This window comes from Mytilus californianus, unplaced genomic scaffold (assembly GCF_021869535.1).
Source record: "Mytilus californianus isolate M0D057914Y unplaced genomic scaffold, xbMytCali1.0.p SCAF_1, whole genome shotgun sequence".
NCBI classification, from domain to species: domain Eukaryota; kingdom Metazoa; phylum Mollusca; class Bivalvia; order Mytilida; family Mytilidae; genus Mytilus; species Mytilus californianus.
In genome coordinates this window covers 76393002-76412009 of record NW_026262581.1, presented here as the reverse complement: position 1 = coordinate 76412009, position 19008 = coordinate 76393002, and the positions used below count along the sequence as shown (strand labels likewise).

Below are 19008 nucleotides of genomic sequence, written 5' to 3'. Positions count from 1 at the left end.
TATGAAAATGGTTAAAATTAAATCAATAAAGGAAATTATTGCCCAGTTACAAACACTACCAGTGGATAATCCATAACTTGTTGTCTCCTTGTGAAATATAAAACATATTTAAAATGATTTCCTGCTAAAGTCTTATATTGATATAAAGTTAAAACCCGTCTTGCTTCTCACTAGTCAACACTCCTGTCCTGTCAGGTTTAATTCTTATATATATGGATGAAAAATAAAAGTCCACAAAACATTAACATGGCAGCAATTGCTTTTACAGCCTTTAAGACTTTGATTTTTTTTACAGAAGAGTGTCCACCATGCACTTGCATTACACTATAACAATAGTAGAATAGTATGATATACAAATAGATGAAAATTATATATACATGCAACCGTAATATTAACATAATATATAACAACAAACCAGTGTATTCTCTGGAACTATTATTATATTAGTTTAATAGTCTAAGGTATTCTGATTTGTATCACTACATTATAATAGTTATTACGGTGAGGTTGAATTTCCTGTCATTTATTCATCATCCAAGCACGAACTTGTATAAGAAAAAAAAAATCTCTGTAAATTAACCTCAGTTTCAGGTATAGAGATGTGATCTGTTTCTGTGACATGTGCTTTTGACCATCCACAAGAACCTGCGGTCATCCGATGTTCAGTACTTCAGTACTTTGATTGTCTTTCTGTTTTGTTGAAATTAGGTAATTGATGTACTCACCTCAGCTTATTTATAAATAGAAATAAACAAGAATGAAGAAACAAAACTTTATCTTGAAGATACAACTAGTTGAAATATTTGAAGCTTTCTGCTTTTTTATTTCAGGGTTTATTCATCGACGGCAGAATAATTGCAGAAAATGGTGAGCTTATAGTCAAAGGTACAAATGTTTATTACCCTAGAACCATGCCAACAGATCCTTCCAACCCTTTGTCAGAAGATGATCCAGTATACATTGTTAAACAAACATGTAAGTGCATAGTTGCAGTAAATGAAAATCATTCAATTTTTATGCCCCACCTAGGAGCAATATGTTTTTTGGTCTGTGCGTCCATTCATTTGTCCTCCTCTGTCCATTGTCTGTTCTTCCGTCTGTCCCCCTTCAGGTTAGTTTTAGGTCAAGGTAGTTTTTGATGAAGTTGAAGTCCAATCAACTTTAAACTTAGTACACATGTTCCCTATGATATGATCTTTCTAATTTTAATGCCAAATTATTAGAGTTTTTACCTGGGCACTCCAGCATCCTCCATCAATAAAAACTGACCACCACGAAATAGCACAATAGTGCTGAAAGTGGCTTTAAACAATTAATCTATCGATTGATCAATAAATTATATAATATCTTTAAAAGATAGATAAACAAATAATACATAAATTGATAAAAGATTTATTTTCCAACAATATTCATATACTGTAAACTCAGAAATTACTGCATGCATTTATTATTGGGATATTTGAAGAATGAAAAAGAATAGGAGAGTAATTATTGAGATTTCAAGAAAATATGCATACAAACACATATGCATCGAATTCAGAATGCAAGTTCTTCTTATTGCGATACTCACCCAGTCGTATTACATGTATTTGCATTAATAAAAACCTTGCAATTATCATTTCAGTCAATTTAAGAAATCACATCCCCAGACAGTGTTTTGTCTTACTGTTGTTTTTGAAGGCACATATTTACGCCTATATTCTTAATTCTGGTTATAGTAAGTGGTAATAAAAGCTAGTTGATACTTTAGCAATTATGATAAAATAACTTGGTATCTAGTAATATCAGACAATTGTTCACTGCAACTATTCTCCAAGGACAGTAGAGAAACTATTTCAATCGTTCTTCATAACCCTGTTGAAGTATGAAGATTTTCTAAGATTTCTTGATTCAATTTCAACTACCGGTAGACTATTTTAACGGAAAACAATAGAACTTAGTCAACTACTGAAGAAAGATGAGTATATTACTATATTAATTTCGTTTTTACATTATACATATTTAGTTTCTATTCATTTTTATATATAGGTTGGAAGAACAGATTCAACTCGTGGGTTAGAGGTGGTTTGATTATAATGCAACAATACTCGTAAGTTGACTGAGTTCATAACCAAAATGTATAGCCTATGCTGATAAGTCATAGTTTCAACTATTCAATTGCTTTGTTTTTCAACAGAAAGTTTTGTTCTTAAGATATTGATACATGTGTTATTCTTTCCTTTCACCTAAGAGAACCTGAAAGAAAATAATGGGACTAAACTCCGCAACTAACATTAAAGTCAGTCTTCAAACTCAGGGCTAAAGTTCTTTTGACATCAATAACTTTGTCAAACCTTCAAAGAATTTTATGGCACTTATGCAGAAGCTTTTTTTCTATGGTAAAGAGCTAGATACTGTTTGAATAGAAAATTTGACAATATGTTTTTCATTCTGTGTTTTACTTATAAGTGACTTACTGTTTTTGCAGATTACTTTTACATACAGTTTGGGATTACATTTTTGTACTAATCAATAACTTTGTTAAACTTTCCTGAAAGAGCATCTAAAGAAAAATTTTATACTTCTATTTCACTGATAAATGGACTTAGTTATTGACATTCAAAGTTTCAATTTACCACGGACAGTAGCAATCGTGGTCACACAGGGTCATATGGACCACTTTACATATTTTTAAATTGAAAACGTTTCAAGAATGAAAGTCAAGAATATAACATACATGAGATTATTAGTAAGAAAGGTATCAAATGTTGTTAATCAAATCACATATTCCTTGGTGATGGTGGTTGATTGATTGATTGATTGTTGGTGTTTTAACGCCACTTTTAAGCGCCACTTTTGGGCTATTTCGTGGCGGTCAGTTTTTATAGGTGGAGGAAGCCGGAGTGCCTGGAGAAAAACCACCGACCTTCGATAGGAAAACTGACAATCCTAGTCAATTAAGATTGGAGTTGAGTGCACATGCACGAGCGGGGTTCGAACTCACAACCTCAGTGTTGACTGGCTAGTGATTACAGTAGTAGAACTACTTAGACCACTTGGCCACCGAGGCCCCTGGTGGTGGTTGATGATCAGATTATAATTGATAATGATGATGATAATTAATAATTGATGATGATAATTGATAATTAATAACTGATAATGATGATGATGATTTTCTTTTGAAAATATTTAGAAAAATCAGAAATGGATTTCAATACTTGATTCTTCAGGACTGCGTAATTTGTATCTTAACTTATCTTTCATCATATTTTTTGCTGGTCATTAATATGTTCTTAATATTGCTTAAACAAGATAATTATTTTCCTAGGTCAGCAGACAGTTCTTCAGGACTGACGTTTGCAGCGTAAGTAAAATTATTCTATAATATAGATAATGTTGTTTTGTAGCATCAAGGAAACGTTCCGTAATAAATTTCTCTTATAATTAAGGTCCAAAATACAATTGTTTCCATCACAATTTTTCTAAAACTGTTTTCAAATGACATATGTGTTATGCTTGATACGAAAGTATCCAGTGATTTGTTTTAACCCTTTCACTGATAGCTGCCCAGACAGAAGCTACTCTGAGACGATGGCTTCCCTGGCTACTATTACTCAAGTGGGAGATCTTCATAATAAATGTCAATAAAATCTTGTCTGTAGTTATTTGTGTCTTTATTTCATTCACTAACACCATGTTCACAGTTTTGTTCATGTTTTGATAATTTTTTCTTCATAAAATATTCAAATTTTCAAATTTTCGGCATTATCTAGGTGAAATTCTCAAAATTCTGCTCTTTGACCCAAAATAGTAATTTTTTAACCCAAACGGCAAAATTTTGAAAAATTTAATGAGGCTGTACAAATTCCTTTCACTGAACGATATCCATTCCAAGTGTTTTGTACATAAAACGACATTTTATGTCAAAAAAGTATATTAGTTTGGCTTCAATTCTTCCATATTCTTTCAAAAAAAATGTTCCCTCATTTCAAATTCTAGTAAATTCCGTAAATTTCCTCTGATTTTGACACGGTTTTCAACAAACGGAAGCACCATGTTTACACTTTCATCCGGGTATTCAACAAAGAAAGATAACTCGTTTTTACACTGTTTTGAGCGGGAAATATAAAAGAGGTATTCCGATCCCGGTAAAACGGGACTCATCGTCAGCTGTCTGAAGCGTGAATCCTGGTAAACCGGGACTTATCGGCAAAAGGGTTAATGATTTAGTAATATTTTCCATTAGCGATGATTAAAATCTTCCCATTGTTACCAACGCATGTAGACCATAGTAAATAAAATTGCATACCATTTGAAGTGTTGTTGTCAATTTTGTTTATTATAAAGTATTTTAAAATTAAAAATTTATAAAAAAGGACAAAATATATATATCTATTGGAAAATGAATATTAACAAACTGAAAGCTAAATGGATTCAACCGTAATCTATAACGAGGTTTTTATCGTCTTTTATAATATTCTCTCTTTATTTGTAAAATTTTTATTAAAAAAACTTAATCCCTTTTTTTAGAATTTTGGAAACAAAATGCTTCTTTTAAATATTTTTATAGTTATTACTATTTTTCCTCAGAACTTTATCCTTCTGGTGAAATAGGGACTACAAGCAACAAGTTCTATCCAATTATAAGGTAGAGAGACAGTGCTCAATAGAGCATCTGTTTGGCAATCAACTGGGATTTGTTGCGTTTTTTGGTAAATTGGTATAACCTTAACCCAAATAATTCAGTCCCTCCCAATAATCAATCCTCCTACTTGCGAGGGCCTGAATTCCTTACACAATAAAAACTCTTCATGAATCCTGGATTATGATTGGTGCCCTGTAGAAGATGTGACCAATCATCAATCAGCTCAAATTTATCGAGACAGGTAAATCAAGAGGTAATTCTGAATGATTGATTGAAGATTTTTAATTGTCTATGCATTCAGGTGTTAATGTAGTAATCATAGATCAGCAGAATATAACCAATTATTTGGGTTAGTATAACCTGAGAATTTATGTTTATGTTTTCCAAGGGAAATAAATAACTTTCGTATAAATGATTTTAATTCAAGGGGAGATAATTAGATTGGATATAACTGCAAATTCATTCAATTTTTCTCTATTCTGAAAAAGCAAAAAAAAAAAGAAAGGTAATTTTTTTATTTCTTGAAAGTAATGGAATTGAATAATGTCCTTTCAAAAACCAGAATTTCTATTTATAATTGTTTGTATTTGCCAAAGAATAAATTATATTTTTATCTGTATATAATACAGATTTATTAAATTTAAAAAAGATATTTCCCTAATATTAAATATAACTTTCTTGTGAATAAATTTAGAATTTCCGTCCATCTTAGGAAATGTGATAAAAAAATCGAATTAGATAGACTTATTAAAATTTGGGATAATAATCTTGGAATATAGGTTTTTGTTATATCAATTGACTGAACCTTTATTTCAGCTCTACCCCACAAGCACAAATTATAGAGAATAGTGTGTTTATGGGAGAAACCGATAATATTGGTAAAAAAACAGAAGTTTGGGATAACAGTATAAGGAGACTGCGTGATTACCCACGATCACTTGTTATGCCATGGGATCCGTAAGTACCAGAAATACTAAATGCCAAATATTAGTTATCACTTGTCTTCATCTCAAGGTAGATCTGACTAACAAAAAAATTGGAATAACATGAATTTTGAAATATTGGGGGTATGTTTATTAAATGGAACAGACATTTTGTTTTGATGTAGAATGAATCTTGAAATAAAAAAGTTTAAGATAAGAAGAGTCACAATATTACTATTTGTAAACAATATCTATTTAATTTATAAGCAGATCAAATTGGCAAATGCTGCAATAAATAAAATGATTTTATTTATGCAGTGTTCAATATACAATCAAATTTCTTATCAGGAAAAGAAGATGTGGTATGAGTGCCAATGAGACAACTCTCCATCCAAGTCACAATGTATAAAAAGTAAACAATTATAAGTCAAAGTTACTGCCTTAGCTCACTCCGAACATTAAGCTATAAAGGGCCCCAAAATGTACACTTTCTTTTAGACGATAAAAAAAATCGACTGATTTTGACGCATCACGTTAAATTTTTTCAAAAAATGATGCTAATGATAATTATTTGAGACCTCTGACGAATCACGATAAAGATATTTTGACGAATCACTAAGATTTTAATCAATTTGACACTAACGGTAGCCTAAATGACCGTTTGACGCCTGACAGTAAAGGGCATTACTACCCTCCAATAATGTTCTGCAAATTATGATCTACAAAGAAGACAAGATGACCAAAATTGTCAATTGACCTCTTAAGGAGTTATAGCCTTCATAGTCAATTTTTAACAATTTTTCTTAAATTTTTGTAATCTTTTGCAAAAATCTTCTCCACTTAATCTACTTGGCCAAATAGAATTAAACTTAGCCACAAATTTCCAAAGGGTATCTTGATAGAAAAATGTATCCGATGACCCTGTCATCCAACCAACATGGCCGCCATGGCTATAAATAGAACATAGAGGTTTACTGTAGAAGTTGATGGGGGAAAATTGTAAAAAAACAATTTCAAATGGACACAACTTGAAAACTAATTTAAATAATGATATGGGGTCTTCAGTAAGTATTGTAAAATTGAGAATGGAAATGGGGAATGTGTCAAAAGAGACAATAACCTGACAAAAGAGCGGAAAACAGCCGAAGGCCACCAATGGGTCTTCAATACAGTGAGAAAATCCCGCACCCAGAGGCGTGCTTCAGCTGGCCCCTAAACAAAAATGTGTACTAGTTCAGTGATAATTGATGTCATACTAAACTCCAAAATATATAAAAGAAACTAAAATTAAAAATCATACAAGACTTACAAAGGCCAGAGGCTCCTGACTTGGGACAGGCGCAAAAATGCGGCTGTTTTAAACATGTTTTTTGAGATCGCAACCCTCCCCCTATACCTCTAGCCAATGTAGAAAAAACAAACACACAGCAATTACGCACTGTAAAACTCAGTTCAAAAGAAGTCCGAGTCCGATGTCAATAGGTAACAAAAGAAACTAAACAAAATGACAATGATACATAAATTAACAAATGACTACTAGCAGTAACTGACATGCCAGCTCCTGACCTCAATTAAACTGATTGAAAGATTATGTCTTCATCATATGAATATCAAGCACAATCCCTCCCTCTAGGGGTTTAGTATCATACCATCATAAAATATATGAGAAAAACATAACCCGTATCATGCCAACAACTGGTTTTAGAATAAATGTGTTTATTTCCGATGCAAAGACCCCATAAGTGAATCAATGTTAAAGACAAAAGATGCCATCTTTAATGACCTGACAACAGTATCATAACTATATCCCTTCTTAATAAGTCTGTTTACAGGTTTTGTTAGCTTTTGAGGTGAATGCCGACATTTTTGTGCTTTGTAAAGAATATTATCATAAAAGATTGGATGTGAAATACCTGAACGTATAAGATGTCTGCATGTTGATTTATATTTACGAATGATGTTCTTGTACCGATGATAAAATTTAGTAAATGTTTTGACTAGTTTGTGATATCGAAAACCATGGTGTAATAATTTTTCAGTAATACATAGATTTCTTTTGCTAAATTTAATACATTGTTACATACTCGAGCGAATCGTACAAGTTGAGATATAAAAACACCATAAGATGGTGACAAGGGAACGTCACCATCTAAAAATGGATAATTAACAATAGAAAATGAAAAATCATCTCTTTTATCATAAATTCTTCCCATTAATGATATAGATATCAAGATCCAGGAAAGGGCAGTGTTCATTGTTAATATTAGCTTTATTTAAAGTTAGTTCAACAGGATAAACCTCTTCAGTGTACATACTGAAGTCGTCATTATTGAGAGCCAATATATCATCCAAATATCTAAAAGTATTATTAAATTTTTGTATCAGATGTTGTTTTGATGGGTCTTTGCTGATTTTAGTCATAAATTGTAACCCATAACAATACAGAAACAGGTCCGCAATAAGTGGTGAACAGTTAGTCCCTATTGGAATTCCGATAACTTGATGATATACGATATACGGAATCTCCAAAGCGAACAAAAATGTAAGAATACATTTAGATGATCACTTGCTTTTAATCTAACTACTGGGCAAAATCGAACCAAACTTGGCCTCAATCATCATTAGGATATCTAATACTATTTATTATGATTTTAACCTTATTTTACATGATTTCCAAAACCACAGTAGATACAGGTGAGCGACACAGGCTCTTGAGAGCCTCTAGCTTTGTGTGTTTTTATTTTATTGAATTTGATATTGCCTATGAATTTTGCAGTATTTCCAATAAAAATGTATATGTTTAACTGTATATATTAATATTTACATGTATTTATTTTAGTGGAAATTTACCTTAGTACAACAAAGTTCGAAAATGTAAAAAGTACATATTCAGTATCTTAAATCTGCTTTCAGTTAAAGCTTTTATAACATTACATTTTTTGGAAATTTTTAAAACTTTCTTTTTTTCCCGCTTTTTTCCCTCCCTTCGTTTTAATAGAATAGAGTAAAATTTTGAAAATTGTCAAGTGTTGAATTTTGTTGAATTTTATTATTCGCTTCAAAAATCTGTGGAAAACCATTATGTTTATTAAAAAAGCATTTTAGAGATATCAGTTGTATTCATTTCCTTACAGCAAATATCCAATTCAAGGTTTTATATTCTACGATGGTCCTGTTTACTTAGATGGCATCTGGTTCGACAAGTTTTCTCCGACAGAGAATTATACCATGGGTGCTTTATCATTCAGAAAAAGTAATAGATTTAGCAGTTCTCCTGTTAGTGCTGCCATTAATATCAAATTTAGTTACAGTGATGTGAGTATCTAAAAACATGACATTCAAATATTTGTACTATTAGCAATATCAGTTCACTAATGTTTGTACTATTAGCAATATCAGTTCACTAATGTTTTAATTTCCAAAAGTCTCCTGACGTTGTCACAACTTTATTTAAATTTATTAGAATGATGTAAAAGCACAATAAATACATCTATAATTATGATAAACCCTTACGTCAAAATGGTGCTAACAAGTTGCACATAAGATGCTCACATTAGATCTAACGTTAGAAACTAACATGATTGCACATGAGTTTTTTAACATGCAAATCAGGTGAGCAATTTGTTAGCACAAAAATTGCACATATGAAACTAACCTAATTTGCATGTTAAAACCTCACTTGCAAATGCTCATATGAGCTTTTGTTTCACATGTGCATTATCAGATTGCTCATATGACCAGCTGCTCACATTTTGCACATGTGAAAAGAAGTTGACCCATTTGATTTTATCTAATGATCTCCAGATGATGATGATTAAATTGTACCTAAAGATCAAAACAAAATCATGAAAATGGCTGCTTCAAAATAGGATAAAATTCAAAATTCAAATGAAAATTTTTAATAGTATAAAATAAATGAACACATCACGTTACTTGTTATTTTTTATTTTTGTCAGTTATGATTTTCATATTATTTTGTCCTTTTTGTTACTAAAAAAATAATAACTGTAAACATTACATTTGTAACATTATAAAACTAAGTGCAGGGACTTACAAATTTAGTACATTATGAATGTCTTTTATTATATAAGTACTATATTTCAGAAAGTTTATAACAGGAATTATCTATAAACATGTAATACTAATTTGATGCACATGCATATTCCCATAAAGGACTTAAAATTGTAATAAATTTCAGAATCTGAAACAAAAATGAAATAGAAATGATAACTTACAAATAATTTACCACAGCCACACTGGTTTTATCAGATTCCAACAATTGCATAGTTTCAATAACACAAAAACATGGCTTAATATTTTTCATCTCCATCTCCCTCCAAATTGATGCTTTAAATCTGAATTTACAGGAAGTACATGACTGGGCATGTCAGTTTGAAAAAGCTCATATGAGCAATGATCTATGTTAGTTTTTAATGGTTAAGAAGAATAGACAAACTTTTCTAAGTTCAAAACTAACATAAAACTAACATAGATGATAAAAGCTCACCTGAGGTTTGAATTGCTCTTATGAGCATTATGTTAGAATTTTTGGAGCTCATATGAACTACAGAACTGCACATGTGTGCAATCTGATTTGCATACAATTCTTACTTGCATCTTATGTGATTCACATGTGAAACTTATGTGCTTTTGTTAGCAATTTCTGTACGGGAAATTTTTTATTATTATATAATATGAGTGTTTCAAAAATAATAATACATCAATATTTCTAAAATCTAGTAAATTTGCTTGTCAATTCGTTTGGTAATAATAGTGCAATTTAGATGTTCAAAGGAACAGAAAAATACATTTTCACTACATATTTTTGGCTAATGCTAAAATTGCACTGAATTGTATTTGATTACGTATGATTTTTTATTGGTGCACACTGTTAACAATGTGTTGACTTTAGATACATCTATGTATATATATTTCTTATCTCCGTAACTTATGATACCTATTGTACTGCACACGAAATGTGTTTCTGGAATAAATTTCATGAGGGGTCTATCTATAAATTGTATGTGTGCCAGACGCATATTCATAACTTGAAAAACTATATAATGTGAACATCATGGTTTTTTTTTAGTGATAGATTTGTGCTATTTGAAACAATTCTCAAATGTGATCTGTATAAAGACTTGCTTTAATTTTTTCCATAGCCTACAGGTGGAAATCGTGTTTATGATGGTGATGAGACAGTTCATGGATTTGATAATTTAGATGGTGACAAAACCGCCACCTTTAGGGATGAAGATGGTACTGTCACAAACTTGGCACCAATCCAACAAATTGTCAAACCAGGCCTATTTTATACAACGCCGTCATGTATATACCGTAAAAACTGGAAAATGGCTATGTGTCCTTACAAGTATGCAAAGGTATGATAAAATTTTTTTTTTAAAAAACACACACACAGACAAACACACACATTTGAGAGGTGGAGTTAATGGTGGTGTTTAAAATTTTTGTTAAACAAGAATTTAACATTTATATAAGGCTCAATGATGAAAAGAAGGATCGAATATTATCTAGACTTAATTGTCTGACAGTGTGACACTGTGACTTAGTAATGCTATTGTTAGTCCTATAAGGTTTTGTTTAATAGACGTGTGTATGTTTACATTACATGCTAAGGTGGTAATTGAAGAAATCCCATTATGGCTAATTTCTCCTCTGACTTAAGAATCGTAGACGAGAAGAGAACCAGATCACACCAAATGGATATTCAAACTTATAAGTCAAGGACAAACGTACAACTCCATGGCAACAAAGGAAAAATAAAGAAAAGGTAAACAACAGTCTACAAAACACAACATAGAAAACTAAAGATGTACAACACAAACCCCACAAATATACCCAGAATATGGAGTACTTCAAACTTCCTTTAAAACCCTTAATTATCCCAAAATTTATTAAAAGACCTTTACTTAGCAGGATCACAACTTGCGCCAAGACTTCTTCCTGTGCCTTTCCTCATCTAAGTTGAAATGAAAAATTGTTCGCATTTTCCCTTACACAATGATATTATCCCCTTCTCTGAAGGAGGGTAAACTGTTGAAACTCTATCCGCCCTTCTCTACAAAGAGATTTTCGTCACATTTTTCTTGATTTCTACAAATCAGTGCTCTTAGGTATTTGATGTCAAGCTTGATATGTGTAAGCCTTATATATCATTTGATGAATTATTATATCCATCACTTATCTATCTCGTATATACCAAAAAAAAAACTTATGCATTCTGGCCAGACATGAAATTTTCGTCGCTTTTTTCTCAAGATCTACAAATCAAAGTTCCCTGAAATTTTGTATACTATACTATGTGATGCGTTTCTATATCCATCGCCTTTCAACCTCCTATTTACTGAATATACTACAGAATACTGAAACATTATGACCTTGTATGAATTTTTCGTCGCTATTTCTCAAAAACTACAAGTGATAGCTTCCGTAAATTTGGTTTCAAAATTTGTTAGTGCATGTTGTATGTTTTTACATCCTTATTCTGTAGACTGTTGTTGGTCTTTTGATTTTTTTTCATTTTTTGCTGTGGCATTGTCAGTTTGTCTTCAACATTGAATTTCAATATCCATTTGGTATTTTCCACTTCTCTTTTTCAGTTATATATTTTACAAAATTGATTTATTCTAATTCTATAACTTTCTTCATCAGCTTAATATCGATATTGATGAAAGTTCTCCAGAACATGGAAAGACTGAATCTATAATGGTCAGAGATGATCAACCTGATTCTTCAGAGACGCTATCTGGTGAAAAAACAAATGAGTTCATGGCCATCTTAGGTGGAACCCATAGCTACACACTACATTGGAGTAATGGAATTCCAAGTAAATTTGCAATATATACCAAAGGAGTTGAGCTGTAAGTTTGGTATATAATATTCTCATGCTGATGTATGGTTGTTTCATGAAATTGGCACATTTTGATATCTTTTTAACTTTTAAATGTTGTTAAAGTACTTTTATTTATGGGGTACCAATTTAGTGGTTTTCGTGAATGGATTTATCCATGAATTTAAGTATCCAGCGAAATGTAACAACTGTTGTCCAAATCAAGACATGGAAAGATCTTCATGAAGGTTTGACTACATGGATACAGGCATATAATCTAGAGAATACATCAAATATTAGCAACTGCAGTTTATAATGAACTAAATATATACAACTTCAGATCGGATTTTACCTATTTAATCTTTAAAAAGCTAAACTATAATTCTCATACAAGAAAAAAAGTTTTAATTTCATATTGGGCTTTCTTTTTTGTTTCATGTAAATTAATTCTCTAATTTAAAGTTCATTTGTAGGATTTTTTATGGAACCGTTTTCTTTTAGTTAAATGTTTGTGTCCAAATTAATACCTTTGTTGATCCTTAATCTGTTGATCATTCTATCTTGTGTTTATTGTGTCATCACTTCTGATTACACGTGTGCAACAATTAAAATGTTTACTTCACAATTTCCTTCAATCAAGACGATTTGTAAAATATAAAAGAAAGGTATGTAAGCATATAGATGAGTCAGTTTATTTCTGAAAGCAATTATTTAATTATAAATTTGATGAATGTTGTCAGTAACGAAAGACAATCAAGTGCAAATGAACACCTTATTTTGCAATTTCCCACAAATCACTATAAAACAACATGTGATTATATGTTAAATCTGTTGGCTTTAAATTCGTCAGTAGATTTTTTTTCAGAAAACTATAATCCAAGAATTTACAAACCCACAAACATGTAACTTATGCTCAAAACACGAATATGGATACCCAAGAACAAAAGTACTTTCATAGTTAATGATATGTAATATACCAACATTTCCAGTTGATTTTCAATTTTAAATATGAAAGCATTTTGTATTATGTGAGCTAATTTAACTAAATTATTAGAAGTGAAAAGGAAAGAAAAGAATGAAAAATAAAATTTTTGCCTTTTAACATCTGAATGATGATTGCAGGGACCAATATGTAAGAGTTGGTATATGTATGCCATCTGATGCCACCTTTAACCTATTCACAAAATCCCCCCTCAGGCGGCTTAAATTGCTTGACTGGACGGAGGTACAATCTATCCAAGAACTTGATAGTGATACTCTTGGAGACAGATATGTTTGGGACAAGTCGATTGGGTAAGTACAAAACTAAATGACGGGAAAGAAATAATAAATTGCTTTGTAAACTACAGAACGAGTGGTTGGATAAGATGGAGACATCTTAATTGTTAAGTAGTGAATATAATGATTGGATGCCTAAAAAACATTTAATTTCCTCAAGTGTAATATATATAACATCTTAATAAGCTATAAACGATGAAGCACAGGCATGTACCTATGCTTATGTACACATTGTGATTACAGCAGATATAAAAACATAAATGCCTCTACAGATGTTATTATGTACAATTATAGTAGTTTCAGTTGTTCAAATTATTGAGTCTAGTTCATTTGTTCTAACATTATCACCTGAGAGAAAATAACTTAGTACAGTTCATAAAGGTAATTTATGTTCAATTAAAGCTTTTTCCTCATTTGCATATATTTGAATATTAATTTTTTTTTTGCAGAATGTTATTTTTGAAGTTCATCAGCTACAAATCAAGAACAGATTCTACAACCAAAAATTGTGAGGGTTATTGTCCCTATGTAAAAATAGAAGTGTTGTCTGGGGATAGGTCGAATGGTGATTGTCGTCAGGCTGCCTACAACAATCCTGGAAATTACAGAAAAACAAGCAGTGTAAGCGTTGTTGCCAAGTGACATCCCCTTTGATGGCATTTTGAATAATATATACTCTTATTTGTGAAATAATAGACAGTATGTTAATTTTGATATTGTTGTCAGATAAAAATTATCCAATTATAGATGGAAAATATGTACTGGACAGATAACAGAGAGATAATTTTTATTCTCTAATGGTTGTGGCCTGTTATTTATTTCTTGCATGGAGAGATATTTCTCGTATCACACTCCGTGTAGTGATATGAAAACTGTGTTAATTTGATTGGCTTAACCAGCATCATGAGACAATACAACAACATTCCCATTGTCTATTTACATTTGTCATTGGTATTTGAAATATGCGATTTCTTCAATGATACACAATACACACTCACTTTTTACCTAAAAATGGTCTTTTTGTCAAATTTCATTAATTCTGAAGCGTCCAAAAAGTTTGAAAATGTCTGATGTTGAAGTTTGATGCCAGAGTAGGAAATATGACGTCATACTGGTATGTGCAAAAGACTAGATCAGGGATTCGTGGAATTTTCAATTTATCCCAATAAAAGTGTTGACCATAAGAGAAATAGGTTTAACAACTTGTGAGAATTGGATATTGCTTGATATCAATTCTTGTTATTTGATTTAAATAGTAATAATAGAAGGCGAGTTTATTATTATATTGATATTAAAAACTCCAGTTGATATGAAGCGATATCCCATTCTCACTCGTTATATATAAATTCACTCACAAGTTGTCTAGACTTGCCTCATACTATGTTTGATTGGATGTCATTTTATGAACTATGCATTGCAATCTCTAGATAACTTTTTTGTAACCATGTGTGGTTTGGTGCTGTTTATACCCCACTTATTATGCCCCACTTAGGGATATTATGTTTTTTGTTCTGTGCGTTCGTCCGTTCATCCCTCTGTCTTGCTTCAGGTTAAAGTTCTTGGTAAAAAATGCCAAGGCAGTTTTTATACGCCTGTTGACGGTATGTATTATGGTATACCTCTGTTCGTTTTTTTTCATTAAAAAAGGTGGATTTTCCAGTTTTCGGACAATAACTCACAAGCACTTTCACCAATTTGCAAAAAACTTTGGTGAATTGTTTATATCTATTGATGTGAGCTCCCTTTCGATTTTTATAAATTTTAGATTTTACGTTTCCGAGTTAATATGGGGTTTTATTCATTAAAAAAAGGGGGATTATCCAGTTTTCGGACAATAACTCAAAAATGCTTTCAGCAGTTTCGTGAAACTTTGGTGAATTGTTTATGTCTATTGAAGTAAGCTCCCTTTCGATTTTTATAAATTTTAGAATTTACGTTTCGGAGTTATGTGATTTTATTCATAAAAAAGGTGGAATTTTCCAGTTTTCAGACAATGCTTTGAGCAGCTATCATGAAACTTTGGTTGAGAAGTTATTGAACTTTATTCTTTGAAAAAGCGAAGGGCGTATCATGTGCTCATGGCACAACTGTTTATTGATGAAGTTGAAGTCTAATCAACTTGTAAATTAGTACACATGTTCCCTATGATATGATCTTTCTAATTTAAATTAGAGTTTTGACCCCAATTTTATGGTCCAGTGAACATAGAAAATCATAGTGCGAGTGGGGCATCTGTCTACTATGGACACATTCTTGTTTTTTATTGTTTCATATCAAATCTCTGAGATAACAGAAATAAACATGTTGAAGGACTGTAAGAAGTATGGAAGGTAAAAATTTGTCATCATTTAATATTTTTATTAATGATTTAAATTTGCATTAAGAAAAGGAGAAGCGAAAGATACCAGAGGGACATTCAAACTCATAAGTCAAAAATAAACTGACAAAGCCATGGTTAAAAAAGAAAAAGACAAACAGACAAACAATATGACACAAAACACAACATACAAAACTAAAATTAAAGGGTGCATTGTATTATCTGTGCTAAAAATTGTGTTTCAATTGTTAGGGTCAAATGGCTACAGATACACGAACATTGGCTGCTACAGATCAAACACCACCTCAGGTAATACATATGTTGTAGTAATTAGTGTGCATATATTTAATTACCATTACAAAGATGAATAATGATAATAATGAAGTTGCCATATTTCATTTAATTAAATTATTTGCGTTTTTAACTCACCTGGTCAAAGAGGTTCAGTGTGAGCTATTCGCATCACACACAAGTCCTCCACTGAAACCAACAAACCAATTAAAAACAATCACAATCATTGTTATGGCACCTTGTTCTAGATTTGTTTCTGGCGTTCCTGTCACGATCCGCTATCATGACAACCACTACTTAAAATAAAGCATAAGGGGAAAATGCAATTAATTGTTTAGTATCTTGAAATCATAATAGATAAGTCTGACGATGTATATATGCTCACTTCTAGTATTTCAAGATCTACCAACTTTCTATATACACCAAAATGACCAGACAACTTTGAGTTATTGCCCTTAAATAATGAGTATGACCACTTTGAACACGTTTGCCTATTATCTTGAAAACTATATGCAGTAAAAATAATCAGCAAGTCACGGTCAACAAAAATACCAAAAAGCTAAACCTATCCATGGACTCCTTGAAAGGGTTATTTGTCTAATAAAGATTTTGACCAGTTTTATACATGTTTTTGCTTTTTCTGTTGAAAACAGTAATAAAAAAAGTTGGACAGACATTTTTAACTACAAAATAATCAACAAAATAAGATGTACAAAAATATAACTTGTACTGAAAATACTAAAAGTCTTCTTACAGGAATTATTGCGCATTTAAACAGTACCGAGGTAGAAAAAATTCCGTACGCAAATTTTCAACGGGAAAGTAGAATAATTTTGCTTTAAATCGCAGTCAATAAACAAAATGGCATTAACCCCCCTTGGAGAACAAACTTTTCTTTCACCACGTGGCTTATGAACGACCAATTTACTGTCGTTTACTGAAATTCGACGATTTCCGTAATCACGATTTTTTTCTGTAGTCTTTTTAATCTTGCAAAATGAAACCCGGTCGGGGAATTAGCTCGAGGAAATAAACTTTGGCCACCAAATCCCGCGAAAAAAAAATTTAATTCAGGAGCGAAAGTGTTAATGATAATATTTGACCAACTTTTTGGATTTTGCACATTATTTTAAGGATGTTCGCTCCTCTTGTTTTTGATTTTTTGCCAGATATTCGGAATCCTCTGGTTTTATCCATCTAGTGCCATTAAAAATTTTGCCCACTAACCTTTAATTTTCTTTTCTAAATTTTATAACATATAGTTTAGATAGCCATATTTGAAAATCTTATAAAATCCTTGTTACTTTTTCATAGTTTTTGAAAGAAAAAAGGAGCTAATGTAATATGTATGAAAAATCTAGAGAGAATAATTTCCCGCCAAATTTTCAATGGCTTATATCTTGAAAACAAGCACACGGACCTGTACACAGCAAAATGATTAATCAATGTCTGTTTAAAAAGACTATTTTCAACCAATTCTAATGATTTGCTAATATCTTGATAAGACATACAACATTCAACAAACCACCACACAGAAAACTGAAGACTGAACAAGAACAACACTAAACTAGAGTCTCTAAAGAGCATGTGTCGCTCACCTTGGTCTATGGGCATATCAAACAAAGCACACTCTCCATTGTAGACGAGAATAGACTTCATGACAAAAATCTCTATTTTGTTGATCTTGTATTACTGATCTTTTAGTCTGTTTAGTTTCTTTGACTTATTAATAGATCTTGCCTTGCTGATCATTTTTGTGATTTAGAGTGTTTATTTATCTATCATAATTTAAGTCATATGAGGCATAACAGAAAAATAATGTTTCTCTCTAAATATCATAGTTTTCATGAAAATAGGCAAAAATAAAAAAAAAATCGTAAAATTTGTCAATTATGGGCAATAACTCCTATAAGAATTTGTCTAACAGTTTTGACGTATATATGGACAATTGGTAGAACTCATTATTCTGAACATATTTTTTCAAAACTTGCTTTCACCCCTATGTTCTATTTTTAGCCATGTCAGCCATGTTGGTCACTTGATCATTTTTGTCGAGCCTGCGACTTTTGTCGCAGAAAGCTCGACATAGGGATAGCAATCCGGCGGCGGCGGCGGCGGCGGCGTTAGCTAACTTCTTAAAAGCTTTATATTTTAGAAGGTGGAAGGTCTGGATGCTTCATACTTTGTATATGGATGCCTCATGTTACGAAGTTTCCGTCAGTCACATGTCAAATGTCCTTGACCTCATTTTCATGGTTCAGTGACTACTTGAAAAAAAAGTTCAGATTTTTTGTAATGTTAGATTCTCTCTTATTATAAGTAATAAGATAACTATATTTGGTATGTGCGTACCTTGCAAGGTCCTCATGCTCGTCAGACATTTTTCACTTGACCTCGACCTCATTTCATGGATCAGTGAACAAGGTTAAGTTTTCGTGGTCAAGTCCATATCTCAGATACTATAAGCAATAGGTCTAGTATATTCGGTGTATGGAAGGACTGTAAGGTGTACATGTCCAACTGGCAGGTGTCATCTGACCTTGACCTCATTTTCATGGTTCAGTGGTCAAAGTTAAGTTTTTGAGTTTTGGTCTTTTTTTCTAATACTATGTGCAATAGTTCAACTATATTTGGTATGTGCGTACCTTGCAAGGTCCTCATGCCCGTCAGACAGTTTTCACTTGACCTCGACCTCATTTCATGGATCAATGAACAAGGTTAAGTT

General features: G+C 31.7%; 1 protein-coding gene across 1 annotated transcript in view; it reads left to right on the top strand.

Moving 5' to 3' along the window:
* LOC127707481 (cell migration-inducing and hyaluronan-binding protein-like) overlaps window positions 1-19008 on the top strand; it is a 43840-nt gene that overhangs the window by 18066 nt on the left and 6766 nt on the right. The window contains exons 13-22 of the mRNA XM_052212048.1: window positions 831-975; window positions 2029-2089; window positions 3308-3343; window positions 5441-5581; window positions 8682-8862; window positions 10710-10928; window positions 12220-12428; window positions 13520-13690; window positions 14125-14296; window positions 16245-16301. Coding sequence (XP_052068008.1) covers window positions 831-975; window positions 2029-2089; window positions 3308-3343; window positions 5441-5581; window positions 8682-8862; window positions 10710-10928; window positions 12220-12428; window positions 13520-13690; window positions 14125-14296; window positions 16245-16301 — 1392 coding nt within the window. The remainder of the gene's footprint in view (window positions 1-830; window positions 976-2028; window positions 2090-3307; window positions 3344-5440; window positions 5582-8681; window positions 8863-10709; window positions 10929-12219; window positions 12429-13519; window positions 13691-14124; window positions 14297-16244; window positions 16302-19008) is intronic.